The sequence below is a fragment of the Mobula hypostoma genome, chromosome 2 (assembly GCF_963921235.1).
Source record: "Mobula hypostoma chromosome 2, sMobHyp1.1, whole genome shotgun sequence".
Lineage (NCBI taxonomy): Eukaryota > Metazoa > Chordata > Chondrichthyes > Myliobatiformes > Myliobatidae > Mobula > Mobula hypostoma.
Window position 1 is genome coordinate 28,784,337 of NC_086098.1, and position 18,009 is coordinate 28,802,345.

Consider the following 18,009-nt stretch of genomic DNA (forward strand, 5'->3'; position numbering starts at 1 on the left):
GTTATAATAAAATAAAATTTTACAAATTTTGAATATTCTTCTAGACTAATGAGACTCCACAATCTGCTATTTAAGACTATTATCCTGACTGAACTATATTTTGTTGTTTTATTTTGCACAAGGCATTAAGTATTGTTAAAGTTCACAATATGCTTTGCAACAGGAAGCGCCAAGTATTTAGAAGCAGCCAATGCACACAAAGTTCACAAAGACATCACTGCCTTTGAAGATGATAGGACTTGTTAACTTCAGTATTTGCATTCATCAGAATCACTGTAATTCCTGGGCCACTGGGGAATGCAGAACTTGGCAGACTGAAAGAGAAACAGAAAAGTTAAAGTGAGAGAGGAAAGAAAACAAGGTGGGTAATTGAAAGGGAGCAATGGGAGAATGATAAGGAACTGAAGTAGAATCAAAACAACTCAAAAATAAAACAGGAGAAAAGGTATGGCACAGAGGGACCAGGAGAAGAGGTAAATAGTAATGAGCATTAATGTTCTATTAATAAGGAAAAAAAAGACAGAAACCGGAAAAATGTGAGTTGAAAAATAAGAGGTGCTAACAACCAGAAATAACCAAAGAATCCCAAGTAAAACTCATTGGAATGCTGGTGCATGGGCGAGGTGTGGGATGTGGTTGTGGTTTAGTGGCCAATAATGATGTGTTTGTGCTATGGCAGTGAAAGCCTTGTATCATTAAAGTAATCCTAACAGGAACAAAAACCACCGAAAAAAGATTAATTTTCCCACATCCTTAGAGTGATTCCAACATTAATACTAACATAGGCAACGTTAAGACATAACCTTGTTTTTAGGTTTTTCATATGACGTTTGGTTGTTACTCCCTACTTCAACTCACGAGAAAGACCATGGAGCTTTTACTGCAGGAGGGTGTATTGGAGATTTACATTGTACTGCTAAGAAATCTACTCTAATCTTGACTGCTAGGAGGTGCACGTTGGTGACGTTGGCTTCTATGAAATTCATATCAGTTGTTGTTTCTTCTTTTTAAATAGGGTTGTGGCGCTGAGGCTGACTCACTTCCTCTCCAGTCCTGTGGGATCTGGGGCAGCTGGCAATGTGGCAGGTGGTTTGCTGCTACTTGTATTTATGCTGGACTTCTGTCACATGGAATATTGAGTCATCGTGCACCAGGGATTCTCATGAGTCCATAAGACCATAAGACAAAGGAGCAGAAGTCGGCCATTCGGCCCATCGAGTCTGCTCCGCCATTTTATCATGAGCTGATCCATTTTCCCATTTAGTCCCACTCCCCCGCCTTCTCACCATAACCTTTGATGCCCTGGCAACTCAGATACCTGTCAATCTCTGTCTTAAATACACCCAATGACTTGGCCTCCATTGCCACCCGTGGCAACAAATTCCACAGATTCACCACCCTCTGGCTAAAAAAATTTCTTTGCATTTCTGTTCTGAATGGGCGCCCTTCAATCCTTAAGTCATGCCCTCTCGTACTAGACTCCCCCACTATGGGAAACGATTTTGCCACATCCACTCTGTCCATGCCTTTCAACATTCGAAATGTTTCTATGAGGTCCCCCCTCATTCTTCTAAACTCCAAGGAATACAGTCCAAGAGCAGACAAATGTTCCTCATATGTTAACCCTCTCATTCCCGGAATTATTCTAGTGAATCGTCTCTGAACCCTCTCCAATGTCAGCACATCCTTTCTTAAATAAGGAACCCAAAACTGCCCACAGTACTCCAAGTGAGGTCTTACCAGTGCCTTATAGAGCCTCAACATCACGTCCCTGCTCCTATACTCTATTCCTCTAGAAATGAATGCCAACATTACATTCGCCTTCCTCACCACCGACTCAACCTGGAGGTTAACCTTAAGGGTATCCTGCACGAGGACTCCCAAGTCCCATTGCATCTCAGAACTTTGAATACGCTCCCCATTTAAGTAATAGTCTGCCCATTTATTTCTTCTGCCAAAGTGCATAACCATACACTTTCCAACATTGTACTTCATTTGCCACTTCTTTGCCCATTCTCTCAATCTATCCAAGTCTCTCTGCAGACTCTCTGTTTCCTCAGCACTACCAGCCCCCTCCACCTATCTTCGTATCATCAGCAAACTTAGCCACAAAGCCATCTATTCCATAATCCAAATCGTTGATGTACAATGTAAAAAGAAGCGGCCCCAACACTGATCCCTGTGGAACACCACTGGTAACCGGCAGCCAACCAGAATGGGATCCCTTTATTCCCACTCTCTGTTTCCTGCCAATCAGCCAATGCTCTATCCACGTATGTAACTTTTCCATAATTTCATGGGCTCTTATCTTGTTTAGCAGCCTCATGTGCGGCACCTTGTCAAAGGCCTTCTGAAAATCCAAATATACAACATCCACTGCATCTCCCTTGTCTAGCCTACTTGTAATTTCCTCAAAAAATTGCAATAGGTTTGTCAGGCAGGATTTTCCTTTAAGGAAACCATGCTGAGTTCTGCCGATCTTGTCATATGCTTCCAGGTACTCCGTAACTTCATCCTTGACAATTGACTCCGATAACTTCCCAACCACTGATGTCAAGCTAACAGGTCTATAATTTCCTTTTTGCTTCCTTGCCCTCTTCTTAAACAGCGGAGTGACATTTTCAATCTTCCAGTCCTCCGGAACCATGCCAGAATCTATTGACTTTTGAAAGATCATTGCTAATGCCTCTGCAATCTCCACAGCTACTTCCTTCAGAACACAAGGGTGCATTCCATCTGGTCCAGGAGATTTACCTACCTTTAGACTATTCAGCTTCTTGAATACTTTCTCTGTCGTAATTGTGACTGCGCACACTTCTCTTCCCTGCCACCCTTGAGTGTCCGGTATACTGCTGATATCTTCCTCAGTGAAGACCGATGCAAAATACTCGTTCAGTTCCTCCGCCATCTCCTTATCTCCCATTACAATTTCTCCAGCATCATTTTCTATCAGTCCCATATCTACTCTCACCTGTCTTTTACTCTTTATATACTTGAAAAAGCTTTCAGTATCCTCTTTGATATTATTTGCTAGCTTCCTTTCATAGTTCATCTTTTCCCTCTTAATGATCTTCTTAGTTTCCTTTTGTAAGCTTTTAAAAACTTCCCAATCCTCTGTCTTCCCACTAATTTTTGCTTCCTTGTATGCTCTCTCCTTTGCTTTAACTTTGGCTTTGACTTCTCTTGTCAGCCATGGTTGCATCCTTTTTCCAATTGAAAATTTCTTCTTTTTTGCAATATACCTGTCTCGCACCTTCCTCACTTCTCGCATAAACTCCAGCCACTGCTGCTCTGCCATCTTTCCCACCAGTGTCCCTTTCCAGTTAACTTTGGCCAGTTCCTCTCTCATGCCACTGTAATGGCTGCAAATTTGCCCCATCACCTGCCTGTCCTTCCTGACATCTTTACTACTCACTACCTTCGATTTATTTCTGTTTTCCCCTTCCTTTGCTCTATCATTCCGGTTCCTATCCCCCTGCCATTAGTTTAAACCCTCCCTAACAGCTCTATTAAACCTTCCCACCAGGATATTGGTCCCCTTTGGGTTCAGATGTAACCCGTCCTTTTTGAACAGGTTATACTTCCCCCAGAAGAGATCCCAATGATCCAAGAATCAGAAGCCCTGCCCCCTGCACCAGTCTCTCAGCCACGCATTCATCTGCCTGATCCTAGTATTCTTGCCTTCGCTAGCACGTGGCACAGGTAGCAATCCTGAGATTACTACCCTGGAGGTCCTGCTTCTCAGCTTCCTTCCTAACTCCTGGAAATCTCTCTACAGGACCTCCTCCCTTCTCCTATCTATGTCATTGGTACCAACATGTACCAAGACAGCTGACTGCTCGCCCTCTTCCTTCAGAATATTCTGGACCCCATCCGAGACAGCCGGTACCCTGGCACCTGGGAGGCAACACACCATGCGGGTATCCCTATGAATCTCACAGAATCTCCTGTCTGTTCCCCTGACTATGGAATCTCCTATGACCACCGCTTTTCTCTTCTCCCTCCTTCCCTCCTGCACAACAGCGCCAGGGTCAGTGCCAGAGACCTGGTCACGGTGGCTATCCCATGTCAGGTCATCCCCCTCAACAGCATCCAAAATGAGATACTTGTTACTGAGGGTGGCAGCCACAGGGGAGCTCTCCACTATCTGGCATTTCCCTTCCCTCTCCTGACAGTCACCCAGTTTTCTGAGCCCTGTAGCTGAGGGATGACTACCTCCCTGTAGCTCCTGTCTATCACCTCTTTACTTTCCCTAATAAGCAGTAGGTCATCAAGCTGCAGCTCCAGATCCCTAACATGGTCTCTGAGGAGCTGCATCTCGGTGCACTTGGCACAGATGTGGCCATCAGGGAGGCTGGAGAGTCAGTGAGGAAGTTTCAAGATGCTTCGAGAAGATCTATGGATTGGTTCCAATTTCCATTAGCCATCTCTGGCTGTTACAGATCTTGGAACACAATGCATGGTGAGGTTGTTTGGTGTTGCAATTGGCATGGGCTGCTCATCTGAACCCAGTAAATAATATTAGTGGGACACAGCTAGGGGGTGTTGGCTAGGAGAGACACTGATACTGATTATATACACTGCCAAGGCTTTTAGAGGATTTTGCAGACAGTAATGGCCATGTCTTTCCAGTGCTTGAGAAGCCTGCTGTTGGTAGTCCCTGGTTCAAAAACCTAGGGAAGGCAGTGATCCTAGCTGTCCAGTGGATCATGTGGTGGGTCTGAGGTCTTGATCTTTAACCATATGTTTTCCTCAGTTGAGCAAAATCTGTGTTGGTATATTGAACAGAGTGGTGACTATGATCATCAATGTTTGGTGTCAATTAGAGGTGGTTCCTCAGTCATGGGATGTAGCCCATATTTACATAATTTCTTAGTGGACCTTTTCTGTTGAAGTGCAATGTTATACAGTTCGGGGAGATCAGTAAATGTCCTTCATTTTGCATGTCTTAAGCCCATCTGCTTGCATGCTCCAGTGGACAAGTCAAGATGGCTTGGAACTTGCTCCCCAAATATGCGTATCTGCATGTGTCATCTGCCTACTGTAGTTTGTTGACTGAAGTTGAGGCGATCTTGGTCCTCAAGTGGAGATAACCTGAACTGAAGAGATTTCTATTTGTCCTATTTTCCATTCCAGCAGTAGTTCGTTGAAAATGGGGTGTAGTATTATGTCATGGACAATTGAGAGAAGAAATGGGGTGATAACACAACCTTATTTGTCAGCTGATCACACAGAGATTAGTTTGCATGGCATCATGCAGAATTTATAAAATGAAGACAAATATTTTTGAACATTGACATTTGAGAAGAATTCTGCACCATCACTGCTGATTGATGGAGTGAAAGGTTTTTAATGAAGTCAAAAAAGGCTGTACTAAAGTGTTACTACTGCTCCCTGCATATTTCTTGACTTAATACCCAATGAAAATTATGTCCACTGTGTTGTAGTTGGACAGAATCCATCCGGACTTGAAGAGAGTAATAATTACATTGTCCCTGACATGACCTTCACACAGTAGAACCTTAACAAGAACGCCATCTACTCCCAAGACCCTGATGCCTTTTTATTTTAACATCTTGTTTCTCAGGTTTGGTGAACTAGATAGCTTGTTCTGGACAAGGCTATGTGCTTAGCCCACTGCGCTATTAGCTTTATACTTAAGACTGTGAGTATAAGCACAGCTCCAATGCCATATTTAAGTTTGCTGATGACACCACTGTCATAGGCCAAAACAAAGCTGGTGACAAATGCTGGTGAGGTAAATAGTCCAATGTTTTTCTAAGTATCTGTGGAGGCCAGCAATCAAGTGAATTGCTGCTCCTTTCCCAATAAATTGTGTTGTTATGAATGAAGCCATAAACGTACAAGATGATTAAACTGTAATCAAATGATTCAAATATATGACATTGAATGCTTGACAGTACTGTGGAGTTGGTCTGCGCGGTTTGGCAAGTTAATATCTGATTGTTTCAGGAGCTGAACCCAGTCCAACATATTGCAAGTTCACATTAAAACCTTTTATTTTACTTAACTTTTGCTTTATTTCACCAGCAGGGACAGTCTGTTCTACCCCCTGACATTCACAACTGCCTACGGGCTGATCCTCGAATCTCTCCAAGTAACAGCCAGCGGTGTTCATATTATAATACAGCTTCAAACATCACCTACGGGTTTCTATATCCTCCCAGTAAGTGAATTCACTTTAGCTTGATTTCGGAAAGGAGCACCGACTATATAAAGGAATCTCAGTTAAACTTCATTAGTTACTGTTAGTAACTAACAGTAACTGTTAGTAACTACTGTGTTGAAAACTAGTTACCCTGTTGGTCAGCTCTTCAACTTGTAAATTATAACTTGGGAAAAAAGCCCATCGGGTGTTCATTGGGTGTTCCTGCCTAGAGACTCTGTTGAAGTTTGGATTTGAAAGATGGTCTCAACTTGAATAATTCAGTGATGGACTGTGAGTGAATGTTGCAACAAATAGAATTGATGGCAAATTTTCAGTTCTCTAAAAGTCTTGTGAAACAATACTTTCTTTTGTCATTTGCTTTTATTAATCTGTAATGTAATGGGGGCAAGTTGATGAAATAGTTCAGATTCATGTGAATCCAGATCAGAATATTATTTCCCTTTAATAATATGTAATGGTATTTTTGCAGATATGGTAACAGGAAATCAACAATATGATGCATTAATTACCAGCAATCTTGTGCCTATGTATCAGGCTTTTAAAAGTAAGTGTGATTAATATTTATTATTTCCTGGGTAACCATGAGTTAATGGCTCCAACTTGTCCTTTTACGTACGACATGACTATTTTAGAAACTTCAATTGGTAATAGGTTTATTATTGTTACATGTACTGAGATACAGTGAAAAACTTTGTTTTGCCATCCAGATCATTTTAAAAACGTAAGTACATTAAGGTAGCACAAAAAAAATAACACAACACAGAATATAATGTTACAGTTACAGAGAAAGTACCGTGAATGTCTAGGATGGGTGAGGTGTTTGATAACGTAAGCTGCTTTGCCAAGCCAGTAAGAAATGTAGACAGATTCCATGGAGAGGAGGCTAATTCCCGTGATGTGCTGAGCTGTGTCCACAACTCGCTGTAGCTTCTTGTGGTTTTGTCAGAGCAGTTGTCATAGTGTATCCAGATAGGATGCTTTCTGAGGTTCATCGATAAAAATTAGTGAAGGTCAACGAGGACTTGACAAACTTCTTTAGCCTTCTGAGAAAGTGGAGATGCTTCCTCAGGTGTGCTTTGGCTATGGTATCTACATAGTTGAACCAGAACAGGCTATTCATGATGTTTACTCCTAGGAACATGAAGTTGTCAAATTGCTTGATCTCAGCACCATCCATAAACAGGACCACATTCACAGCTTCCCTTCCTGAGGTCAGTGGCTGGCGCCTTTGCTCACCTTGAGGGAATAGTTGTTGCCATGACATTGTGCCACTGGGCTCTTTTGTCTCCTTTCTGCGCTCTGACCCATCATTATTTGAGCTCTTGTCCACCATGAGTTAGAGAAGAATCTGTACTCCCAGCCATGGCTGTACAGAGAGCAGAGTAGTGGGCAAAGAACGCAGCTTTGTTGAGGATAATTGTGGCAAAGATTTTGCAGCCGTTCCTTATTGATTGTTGGCTTTTGGTCAGGAAATCAAGGATTCAATTACAAAGGGAGTTGTTGTATCCCAGATATAGGAGATTGAAGATGATTTTGCTAGGAATGATAGTATTGAAGGCTGAGTTTTAGAGATAATAAGGTGCCTTTATTATCCAGATGCTCCAGAGATGAGCGTAGGCTCAGTGAAATGGTGTTCGCTATGGGCCTATTTTGGCGCCAGATGAAATCTTTCCAAATTAATTTATTACCAGAACGTTTTACGACATAGGGCCATGAAATATTGCTGACTTAATTTTGTACTCTTCTAAAATCATAATTTATCATTAATTATACTGCATATTTTATGTGTTTCTGTGGTAGAGATTTTGGTTAAATCTAACAAAATGCTGGTTTCTTCATCAGTTCGCAGTATTGTCAGGAAGACTCAAATTGTGTAAGGCAAGATTTAAAACTCTGGAACACTGGAATAAAGTTCTGGAAACCAGTAAAAATCTGAACCATATTAATGACAGACTCCATCTGTGTCACATTGGCCATTCGCTGAAATGCTTGCCAAGAGCACCATAGTATCTGTCATGCACCTGGCCCCGACACACCTTGAAAACAAGGATATTTATGTCAGAATGCTATTTCTGGATTTCAGTTCAGCCTTCAGCACTACTGTCCCATAAACCCTGGTGAGCAAACGCCCACTCCTGGCTCTTCACTCAACTCTGTAATATCTGGACAGCAAATAAGGATTCATCAAGGTGCTCTTTATTGACTACAGCTCAGCATTCAAACCATCATCCCTTCAAAATTAATCAAAAGTTTCAAGACATTGGCCTCAATACCTCCCTTTAGACTCAAGAAATCTTGAAACACATATCAGAGATGCACAGGATCAAAAAAACATGGTACCAAGTGCTAAAGAAAAACCTTATAAGAGTTATTTCTTGCAATGAACTAGCGAAAAAAAAGTATAAAGCTTACAAAAAGCCCCTATGGAAACCTGTTTCTGTGTCATGGGATTTAAGAGGAATGTTGTGGAAATGTTTCTAAATAAATATTGAACAGAACTTTTCCTATAATAAATATCAAAGTGACCAACTTCAGTTTATCTGATGCTTCATAGAGATATGGCATTACTTCCATGATAGTATGTTGCTGAAGGAGGCTGTACGGAAGAATGGTATCAATGTGATGAGCGGGCCAGTGTTTGATTATAATTATGATGGACACTTTGATACACCAAAGGAAATCCAAATGTAAGTAAGAAGCATTCATTTTGTATTTTGTTTTGTTTGACACAAGGAGTAAATTTTGATCACCATTTTGAGAGCATAATTAAGAAATATTGAAAAGGAAACCTGGTTTGTGGAAAGGATAATCTCACTACTTGAAATTTATTTAAGAATAGATAAAAATATATAATATGTTCTGGATACGTGGTACCATTACGTCTGAAAAGTTGTCAGCTACATCAGTAATAGAGTGTAGCTGACTTCGAAGAATTCCCACCTTTAAATCAATGGTCGCATAACCAGGACTTGTGATGTGCACCAGCTGCTCATACGACCAGCCACCACCTGCTCCCATGGCTTCACAAGACCCTGACCCTGGTCAACTGGGGTGAGGGCTAAGCAGGCACTACAACTTGCTCAACGCTGATCCGCAGTCTGTCAGAAGAAAGGAACGTCTTACACCTCCTTCATTAGAGATGTATCTCCACTCCAACACCCAGATGGCTTTCGTAATGAACCATAATGTAAAATAAAATAGAGCCAACAAGACACCTGATTTCAAAATATCGCCATGATGCTTTGTGAATACATTTAATATGAATGAAATAAATAGAAGCAGGCAACGACCAGAAGGCTTCTTTGTCCTGCTCTGCCATTCAACAGTGTGATGGCTGATCCAGTCTTGGTCTCAGTGCCACTTTCCCACTACTCCAAAACCTACTGATTCAAAGTTCAAGGTAAATTTCTTATCAAAGTACATACAAGTCACCATATACAACCCAGAGATTTGTTTTCTCGCAGGCATTCTCAGGGAGGACAAACAGCCAATGTGCATAAGACAACAAACTATGCAAATACAAAAGAGAAAAAAAGCAATAAGTATTGAGAACATGAGATGAAGAGTCCTTGAAAGTGAGCCCATAGATTGTGGGAACAGTTTAGTGATGGGGCAAGTGAAATTGAATTGAACTGTTTGCAGAGATTGCTCCCTCCATGGTTCCCTTGTCCATTCTTCCCTCCCCACTAATCTTCCTCCCAGCACTTATCCCTCTTAAGCGTCCAAAGTGCTACACCTGCCAATTCACCTCCTCATTCATCTCCATTTTGTGCCCCAAACAGTCCTTCCAGGTGAGGCAACACTTTATTGCGAATCTTCTGGGGTTGTCTAATGTGTCCAGTACTCTTGATGCAGCCCCCTCTACGTTGGTGAGACCCATCATAAATTGGGGGAGCACTCCACTGAACACCTCTGCTCCACCTGCCAAAAACCAGATCTTCCCGGTGGCCAAACATTTTAATTGCAATTCCCATTCCGACAAGTCAGTCCATGGCCTCCTCTTGTACCATGATGAGGCCACCCTTATATTCTGTCTGAGTAGCCTCCAAGCTTCCAATGGCATAAATATCAATTTCTTCTTCCTGTTAAAAAAAAATCCCCCCCGCCCCACTCTGGCCACTTACCTCTTCTCACCCACCTATCACCTCCGTCTGGGACCCCCCCTCCTTCCGTTTCTCCTATTGATCGCTCACTTCTCCTATCATATTCCTTCTTCTCCAGCCCTTTACCTTTCCTACTCACCTGGCTTCACCTATTGCATTCTAGTTAGTTCTCCTTCCCTTCCCCCCACCTTTTTATTCTGTCACGTTCCCTGTTCCTTTCCAGTCCTGAAGAAGGGTCTTGTTCCGAAACAGTGACTGTTCATTCATTTCTATAGATGCTCCCTGACCTGCAGAGTTCCTCCAGCATTTTGTGTGTGTTGTATCATGCCACGCAGTTCCAATACTTGTTAATCTGCACCTTGAATATATTCTGTCCCTGGTGCTCTCTGGGATAGAGGATAGCAAGTAACTTCGTACTGCAACATTGTGTTATCTGTTCTTTTCCTTATGCAAGTATTAATTCCCCCTCATCTTTGCCTTACATTGGAGAAAATAATCTTGGATAAGTATAGGTTTCAAATAAAAGTTTCTAGAGATCTCAAGCCTCTAGAAAAAGCAAATTAAATTTTTGTAATAATGCCACAGTGAGGGGAAATGCTGTTACATTTCAAATCATGAGAATTGCCTATGATTCTGATCATCAACAGTGTATCCAAATAGAAATTTTTAAAAAATGAATAAAATTTAAAAACCTGTAGATGCTGGAAATCTGAAATAAAAAGGCTTAATAAATTAAAACTAATTAAAAATGATAAAAACCTTGAAATATTCAACAGGTCAGGTCATACCTGTGGGAAGAGAAATTAATTTAAAAATACTTTTATCATTGTCCAAAAACCACGTCCACAAACCACATCTGTGCTTTTGTTTTGTCTGTTCTCACTCTCTTGACTGTTCCCATTTACCGGGTAATCTCGTTTCCAGTTTAACTCTCTGTTCACACTGGTGATCACGTCCTCCCAACCTCCTTGCAAGGAGACACAAGGGGTTGCAGGTGCTGGAAATCTGGAGCAACACACACAAGGTACTGGAGGAACTCAGGAGACATGGAGAGAAATGGTCTGTTCAAGTTTTGGGTGAAAACCCTTAATCAGGCCACAAAAGTTCCTTTTACCTCTTTCCCAGCTCTAATAAAGGTTCTTAGCGCTGAAACATTAATCCTTCTTTTCACAGCCTGACCTGCTGAATTTCCAGTACTTTGTCCTTATGCTGCCTGAATCTTGGTAAAGAAAGCAACATCATGAACCATTTATTTCTCTATATGCCTTGCTCATTAGTAAATAGCTGTACAAATGCTGCCATTTGGCCCTTGTTGCCAATATTGGGAGTAGTCCCACACAAAGCTGCCTGTGTTTCTCAGCATTACTATTGGCATGCTTCAAGTCCCTGACATAAACTCAAGAGTTGTTAACTTAACTGCCTTAACAACTGATTGCAGTCCATCTTTAGCTTCCAAATGGAGTCAGGCAGTGTAGACTCTCGCTGATGTGGTCCTGCATTTACTTTGGGAAAACTGTCCTCAAGCCCTCCAGTTTGATACAGTAGGGGAAAGAATATTGCTATTATAGTCGAGGTGAGGGAAAGAAAATTATTTTCTAATCATTAGAGTTAACATTACTAACAAAGAACATAGAACCAAAAGCATAGAACTATACATCACAGTAAAATGCCCGTCAGTCCACACTGCTGTACCAAACAAATTCAGAATCAGAATCAGGTTTAATATCACCGGCATATCTCGTGAAATGTCTTAAATTTGTGGCAGCAGTACAATACAATAATAGAAAAATGTGTATTACAGTATAAATATATATATTAAATAGTTAAACTGAGTAAGTAAGGATGCCCATCACCCAGGACATGCCCTTTTCTCACTGTTACCATCAGGTAGGAGGTACAGAGGCCTGAAGGCACACACTCAGTGATTCAAGAACTCTGCCACCCGATCCCTAAATGGACATTGAACCTGTGAACACTACCTCACTACTTTTTTTTATTTACTTCTGTTTTTACGCTACCTATTCTAACTTAGCTATTTAATATACATATATATATTTACAATAATTCAGTTTCTTTTCTATATTTAACCATGTATTGAATTGTACTGCTGCTGCAAAGATAATAAATTTCATGACATATGCTGGTGATATTAAACCTGATTCTGAAATGGTGAAAAAAAAGTTAAACTAATGATGCCTAATTAACTAACCCAACTTTGCCTGCACACAGTCCACATCCGTTAGGTAGGTAAATAAACCTATCTAACAGGCCTCTTAAATGCCTCTAAGCGTCAATTGTTCATTTCCTTCCATAGACACTGCCTGATCTGCTGTGTTCTTCCAGTGTTTTTTTGTGTTCCTCAAGACTTCCAGCATCTCACTCTCTATGTAAAGAACCCACACATTTCCTTTGAACTTTCCCCCTCTCACTGTAAATATATTTTTTGCTGTATTAGGCATTAAGTGATATCAGCTGTCTACTCACTGCTTCTCATAATCCTGTAGGATTCTATCAGATCTTCCCACAGTCTTGGTAGCTTCAGAGAAATCCTAGTTTGAAGAACCTCTCTTTATAGCACATGCCCAAAAATCCAGGCAGTATCCTGATGACCTCTTCTGTATCCTCTGCAAAGCCTTCACATATTATATACAAAACATACAAATCTTAATACTCCAGATAAGTCCTAACCAGAGTTTTATAAAACTGCAACGTAACCTCCTGACTCTTGAACTCAATGCCTCAAGCACACTAGATATCTTCTTTACCTCCCTATCAACTAGTGCAGTCACTTACAGGGAGCAATGGACTTGGACCTCAAGTTCCCTCTGTACATCCAAGGATCCTGCCATGAACTGTATACATTTTTAATTAGTGTTTTAATCTATTTAAGACCATAAAACCATAAGATACAGGAGCAGAATTAGGCCATTTGGCTCATCGAGTCTGCTCCACCATTTCATCATGGCTGATCCATTTCCATCTCAATCCCAATCTCCTGCCTTCTCTCTGCATCTTCAATGCCTTGACTAATCAAGAATCAATCAACTTTTGCCTTAAATATACCCAATGACTTGGCTTCCACCACGACCTGTTGTAATAAAATCACAGATTCACCACTCTCTGGCGAGAGAAATTTCTCCTCACCTTCATTCTAAATTTATTCTACTGAAAATGTTTTGAAATGCAATATATAGTAATATAGAAAAAAAAACGCTGACAACTGCCTTGGTTTCCATGGTTACTCAGTTTTCTTCAATGTCCCTGACTCAGAAACTTCCAGAGAGATTTTCTAGACAGGGCCTGATCTGGACTGTTCACAGATTCTGCTTGTGTCCTCATGGTTCAGCTTGCAGAATGCGAGGGCCAACGAGACCAAATGTACAAATCTGGAGCAGGGAAATTCGGGCAAAGATAGCTTTGGGTAATCCGATCAAATGTCATTACAAGATGGGGGCACTGATACTGATATAAAATCTTACCCTTTTAATGACTTTCCATGTTGTTTTTCTAGGCATGTAAATGACACGAACGTCCCCATTCCAACTCACTTTTATGTGATCCTTACCAACTGCAACAACACTGCACAGACCCCTCTGTCTTGTGTTGGCCCTTTGAGTGTAAGGTCATTCATTCTACCTCATCGGCCGGATAACAGTGAGAGCTGCCCGGTAAGTAGACAATCTATCAGTTCTACTTCAATAATGAACAGTGGATCTGTCCTAACATGCACTGAATCTTTTCATAACGACCCAATTTTATAAAAAAAAACATTGATCCTTTCCAAACTACTACTTTCTAGACTAACCAGTTCGCATTCTGCTTTGGGCCTTTAGTGAGCACATCTAACTGGATTCCTGAGGCAGCCAGGAAATACCTCAGAGATACCCAGCTGCCAAGATAAAGCTGTTGCAAGGATGTGAGGGCTCCATCGAGGAGGCAGGAGAAACCTTTTCCTCCTGTTCACTATTCCCTCCTTAAGTGATGTGAAAGGAAAACCAGTCACATAACTCATTGATAATTCAACCTGCAACAATGCCAGAAGAATTACTGCCCTAAAGTATTGTATTTCAGTGTTATATTCTAAAATACTGCATGTCAGAATTATAATCAATATTATTCTGTTGCCTTTGTGAACAAACAAAAACATCTTCTGAAACAATTATTCATGAAGAGAGCTTCTTTTCACACAAGAGTCTTTTAAACACTGTGTGGGGTTTGCATGCTCTCTGAGTGGAGTTTGCAGTCTCTACCTATTACCACATGTTTTTCCACTGGGTGCTTTGGTTTCCTTCCACATCCTAAAGACGCTCTTTCTGGTTGGTTGGTTAATCGGCTGCATATGCTCACAAGCGTAGGTAGGTGATAGGAGAATTGGAGGTGTTTGATGGCATCTGAGAGAGAGTAAGTGACTGGAAAATTCCACCGGGGGAGAGGAATTGTGCTAAGTGGCAGCGTGAAGTTAATTGTCAGAATGGCCTCCCCTGTTGTGAGAAAAAGTAATAAGTAAATAATGGGAGCAGGAGCTCCACCATTGCATAAAATCCCAGCTGATCTTTTACCTCGACGCCAACTTCCTCCATTGTCTCCAGATTCCTACATCCCATGAACATTCAAAAATCTATTACTCTGGGTCCCGAGCACATTCAGTAGTTGAGCACCCACTCTCCTGTTGGGTAAAGAATTCCAAAGATTCACTGTGTTTTATCTGAAGAATTGTCTCTATATCTCAGTTATTGATCCCGGACCTTATATTTCAGGATCTGATCTTTAGTCTTCTTAGCCAGAATAATTTTCTTTCTAGGTTCAATCCTCTCAAGCTCCTTTATAATATTATGTCTCTGTAAGCTTATCTCATGGTCCTCTAAACTCTGAAGAAGTTTTCTTTTCTACAGAAATAAACTTTATTCATAATAGAAAAATACTCTATATACAAAGGACAGTGCAAAAACTTATATCAGCACTCTAAACTTTTCCTTATCAGCTAAGGGACAGCAGGTAGTATAGTGGTTAGCACAGTGCTTTACAGTACAGGCAACCTGGGTCAATTCCTGCCACTGCCTGTAAAAAGTTTGCACGTTCTCCCAGTGACCGTGTGGGTTCTCTCTGAGTGCTCCAGTTTCCTCCCACAGTCCAACGGCGTAACAGTTGGTAGATTAATTATCGTAAATTGTCCCGTGATTAAGCGAGGATTAAATCAGGGCTGTGGCTCGAAGGGCTGCAAAGGCTGTATCCCAATAAATAAATAAATAACAGACAAGTAGAGATAGAACCATGCCACCTGTATGGCCCCTGTGTGTGATGTACCCTTTTCACTGTTCAAGAAGTTTCCCCATCCAGCTCTACACCTCTATGTGTAGTAGTGGAAGGGCTCTGGACTGTGGACATTCCCCAAGAGAATTGTCTGCACTGAGATTCGAGGCATCCTTCAACACGTACTCCTGCATCCTGGAGTGTGCAGGCTGCCTAGCATCCTCTTCCCTTTGAAGATCAACAAGCGTGTGGCAGTGCAAAGGGCGTCTTTCACTGAGATAATGGCCCTCCAGCAGCAGAGAACATATGCTAGGACTGGGTCTTCTGTTCCACAGATGCTGGTGATCAATTGGGACAGTTCCCTTGCATCTGTCACCATGCCATTTGTAAATCCACAGTCTGCAAAGAGGGGGGTGACTGTGCCTTCCCTGCCGCAGCCTTTGAAATTGGTAATTACATCAACAAACTAGCTAAAGGCACATGAATGACCTAGCAATACATTTCATTCTGTAAACAGTACATTAATTTTATTTGACGACGTAGATTGTTCATGGTAAGAATGTGGAGTAACCTAAGCATATAGCCAGTGGATATTGATTCCTATATTCTTTGGCAGGAGGGCAAACGTTATCCTCAGTGGATTGAAGAGCGAATCTGGGCTCACACAGCACGAGTACGGGATGTGGAGCTGATCACTGGACTCGATTTTTATCACGACAGGAAGCAGCCAGTCGTAGAGATTTTACAGCTTAAAACATACCTACCTGAATTTACACCTCATGTTTAATTAATGATTCCAACAATACTTTGCTTATTTAGAACTGATATGTGTATATTGCCTCTTCGGCAGATATTCAAAATGGATTGATTATTGTGATACATATCTATAATGATGAATCTGATCTCTTGTTCACAGTTGATCAATATGAAGCAAACAAGTCAAAAAATAAAATGGCAGGCAGTTCAAGATCTTTTTTTATGTCACTAAGTATCCAATGGTTGAGAGGCATGTCTGTTAGCTGCCGGTGATTACCCTGATAACTTCATCTCTTCCCAATTGCTCTCAGTAAGAGGCCATGATGAATAAATCGTAGCAACAAAATAGGTGTGTGATCCTCTGTTCTTTGTGCATTATAACCAGTAAGTGGCATAGTTTTGTTACCCAAACAGGACATAAATTGGAAGCTGGCACACTCATTTTTGGGTGTAGAGATTAGGTAAATAGTATAGTTCCGTAGGGGCACACAGAAGCATGTTTGACACCTTACTGGCTTCCATGATATAGTTCAATGGTTCCATTTAATATCAGAGAACATATACAGTACACAACCTGAAATTCTTACTCTCTGCAGACATTCTTGAAACAGAAGAAAACAGCCAAAGAATGAATGACAGAAATAAAACCTAAGAACCCCAAAGTCCCACCCCCTTCCACATGCAAACTGCATCAACCCTTCCCCCACTTATTCTAGCAGAAAGCATCAGCATTCCTACCACCCACCACGCCCCAAAGAGAGACCCTGGTCTACAGTTCATCAAAAACTAGTGTTATTCCCAACAGTTCAGCATCACTCCGCCTCTCTCTCGCTAACAAAGGAGACAGAGAGATATCACTCCTTCCTCAGCAAGAGGGGAGACAAAACAGTCACTATTTTGATGTTATATTCTGTCTGTACTTTTATTTTGAGTTTCTTGGACTCAAGGATCAGAGAGGGGAGGGAGAGAGAGATAGATTACCTGAGTGCAGAGGCCTCCGACAGCTGCACTCGCGGCATCTTCATGTTCCAGCTCCCGGCAACACTTCAGTTTGCCACCCTGGCGAGAAATTGAGTCCACAGGCCGCACCCCGAAGGCACCCGTCTTCAGGCTGCTCCTGGAGATATTGAAAATGTGGCCGAGTGGTGAGCTCCAAGAATGGGTCTACACAGTTCCTGTGCAGAACCACAGTTTGAGTGTAGCTGTAGATCACGGACCCCAGAAATCTTGAAAAAATAAATAGAGACATTAGAATAATTTAAACTGTTTCGCTGATGGGCCAGGAGAAGTCACCCTCAGGTGCCATCTTTAGCTTTGCACTCCCCCCATGATCTTTGTAGGATTCCTTGCAAAAACCCTGCTTGTTGAAGATACAGAAATATGAAGATCAGTTTTTGAATTGTGATTTTACATTAATGTGGAGGAAAGATGCATATGTCCTGGCCCGTGTCATATGCCTCTGCCAGCCCTTACTTCCACCTTTCTCTCATTATCATCCCGTCCCAGGGCACTTTTGATCATTAAATTTGCAAAAAACATGAACCATTGCCTTAGAAACCTGGGATTCTCAAAGTATGACGTAATCCTGGACAATTCCACCCACCGTTTGAAATACATGTTCTCTTTGCCCAGCAAACTGTAGTCTGCAGTGTGTGTTATCTTTCACATCCTTGTGGTATTTTCATAAAGCTTTTTTTTTACAATCTCTTG

At 41.5% G+C, this 18,009-nt stretch overlaps 1 protein-coding gene across 2 annotated transcripts in view; it reads left to right on the forward strand.

Annotated features, from left to right (window-relative positions):
• The window catches only part of LOC134338749 (ectonucleotide pyrophosphatase/phosphodiesterase family member 3-like), a 103,550-nt gene extending 85,758 nt beyond the window's left edge, over positions 1 to 17,792 (forward strand). For both annotated transcript variants that reach the window (XM_063034802.1, XM_063034795.1), the window contains 5 exons: positions 6,052 to 6,187; positions 6,660 to 6,734; positions 8,745 to 8,877; positions 13,805 to 13,961; positions 16,160 to 17,792. In XM_063034802.1, the coding sequence (XP_062890872.1) occupies positions 6,052 to 6,187; positions 6,660 to 6,734; positions 8,745 to 8,877; positions 13,805 to 13,961; positions 16,160 to 16,330 (672 nt within the window). In that variant the 3' untranslated portion in view covers positions 16,331 to 17,792. The remainder of the gene's footprint in view (positions 1 to 6,051; positions 6,188 to 6,659; positions 6,735 to 8,744; positions 8,878 to 13,804; positions 13,962 to 16,159) is intronic.
• The last annotated feature ends 217 nt before the right edge of the window (positions 17,793 to 18,009 follow it).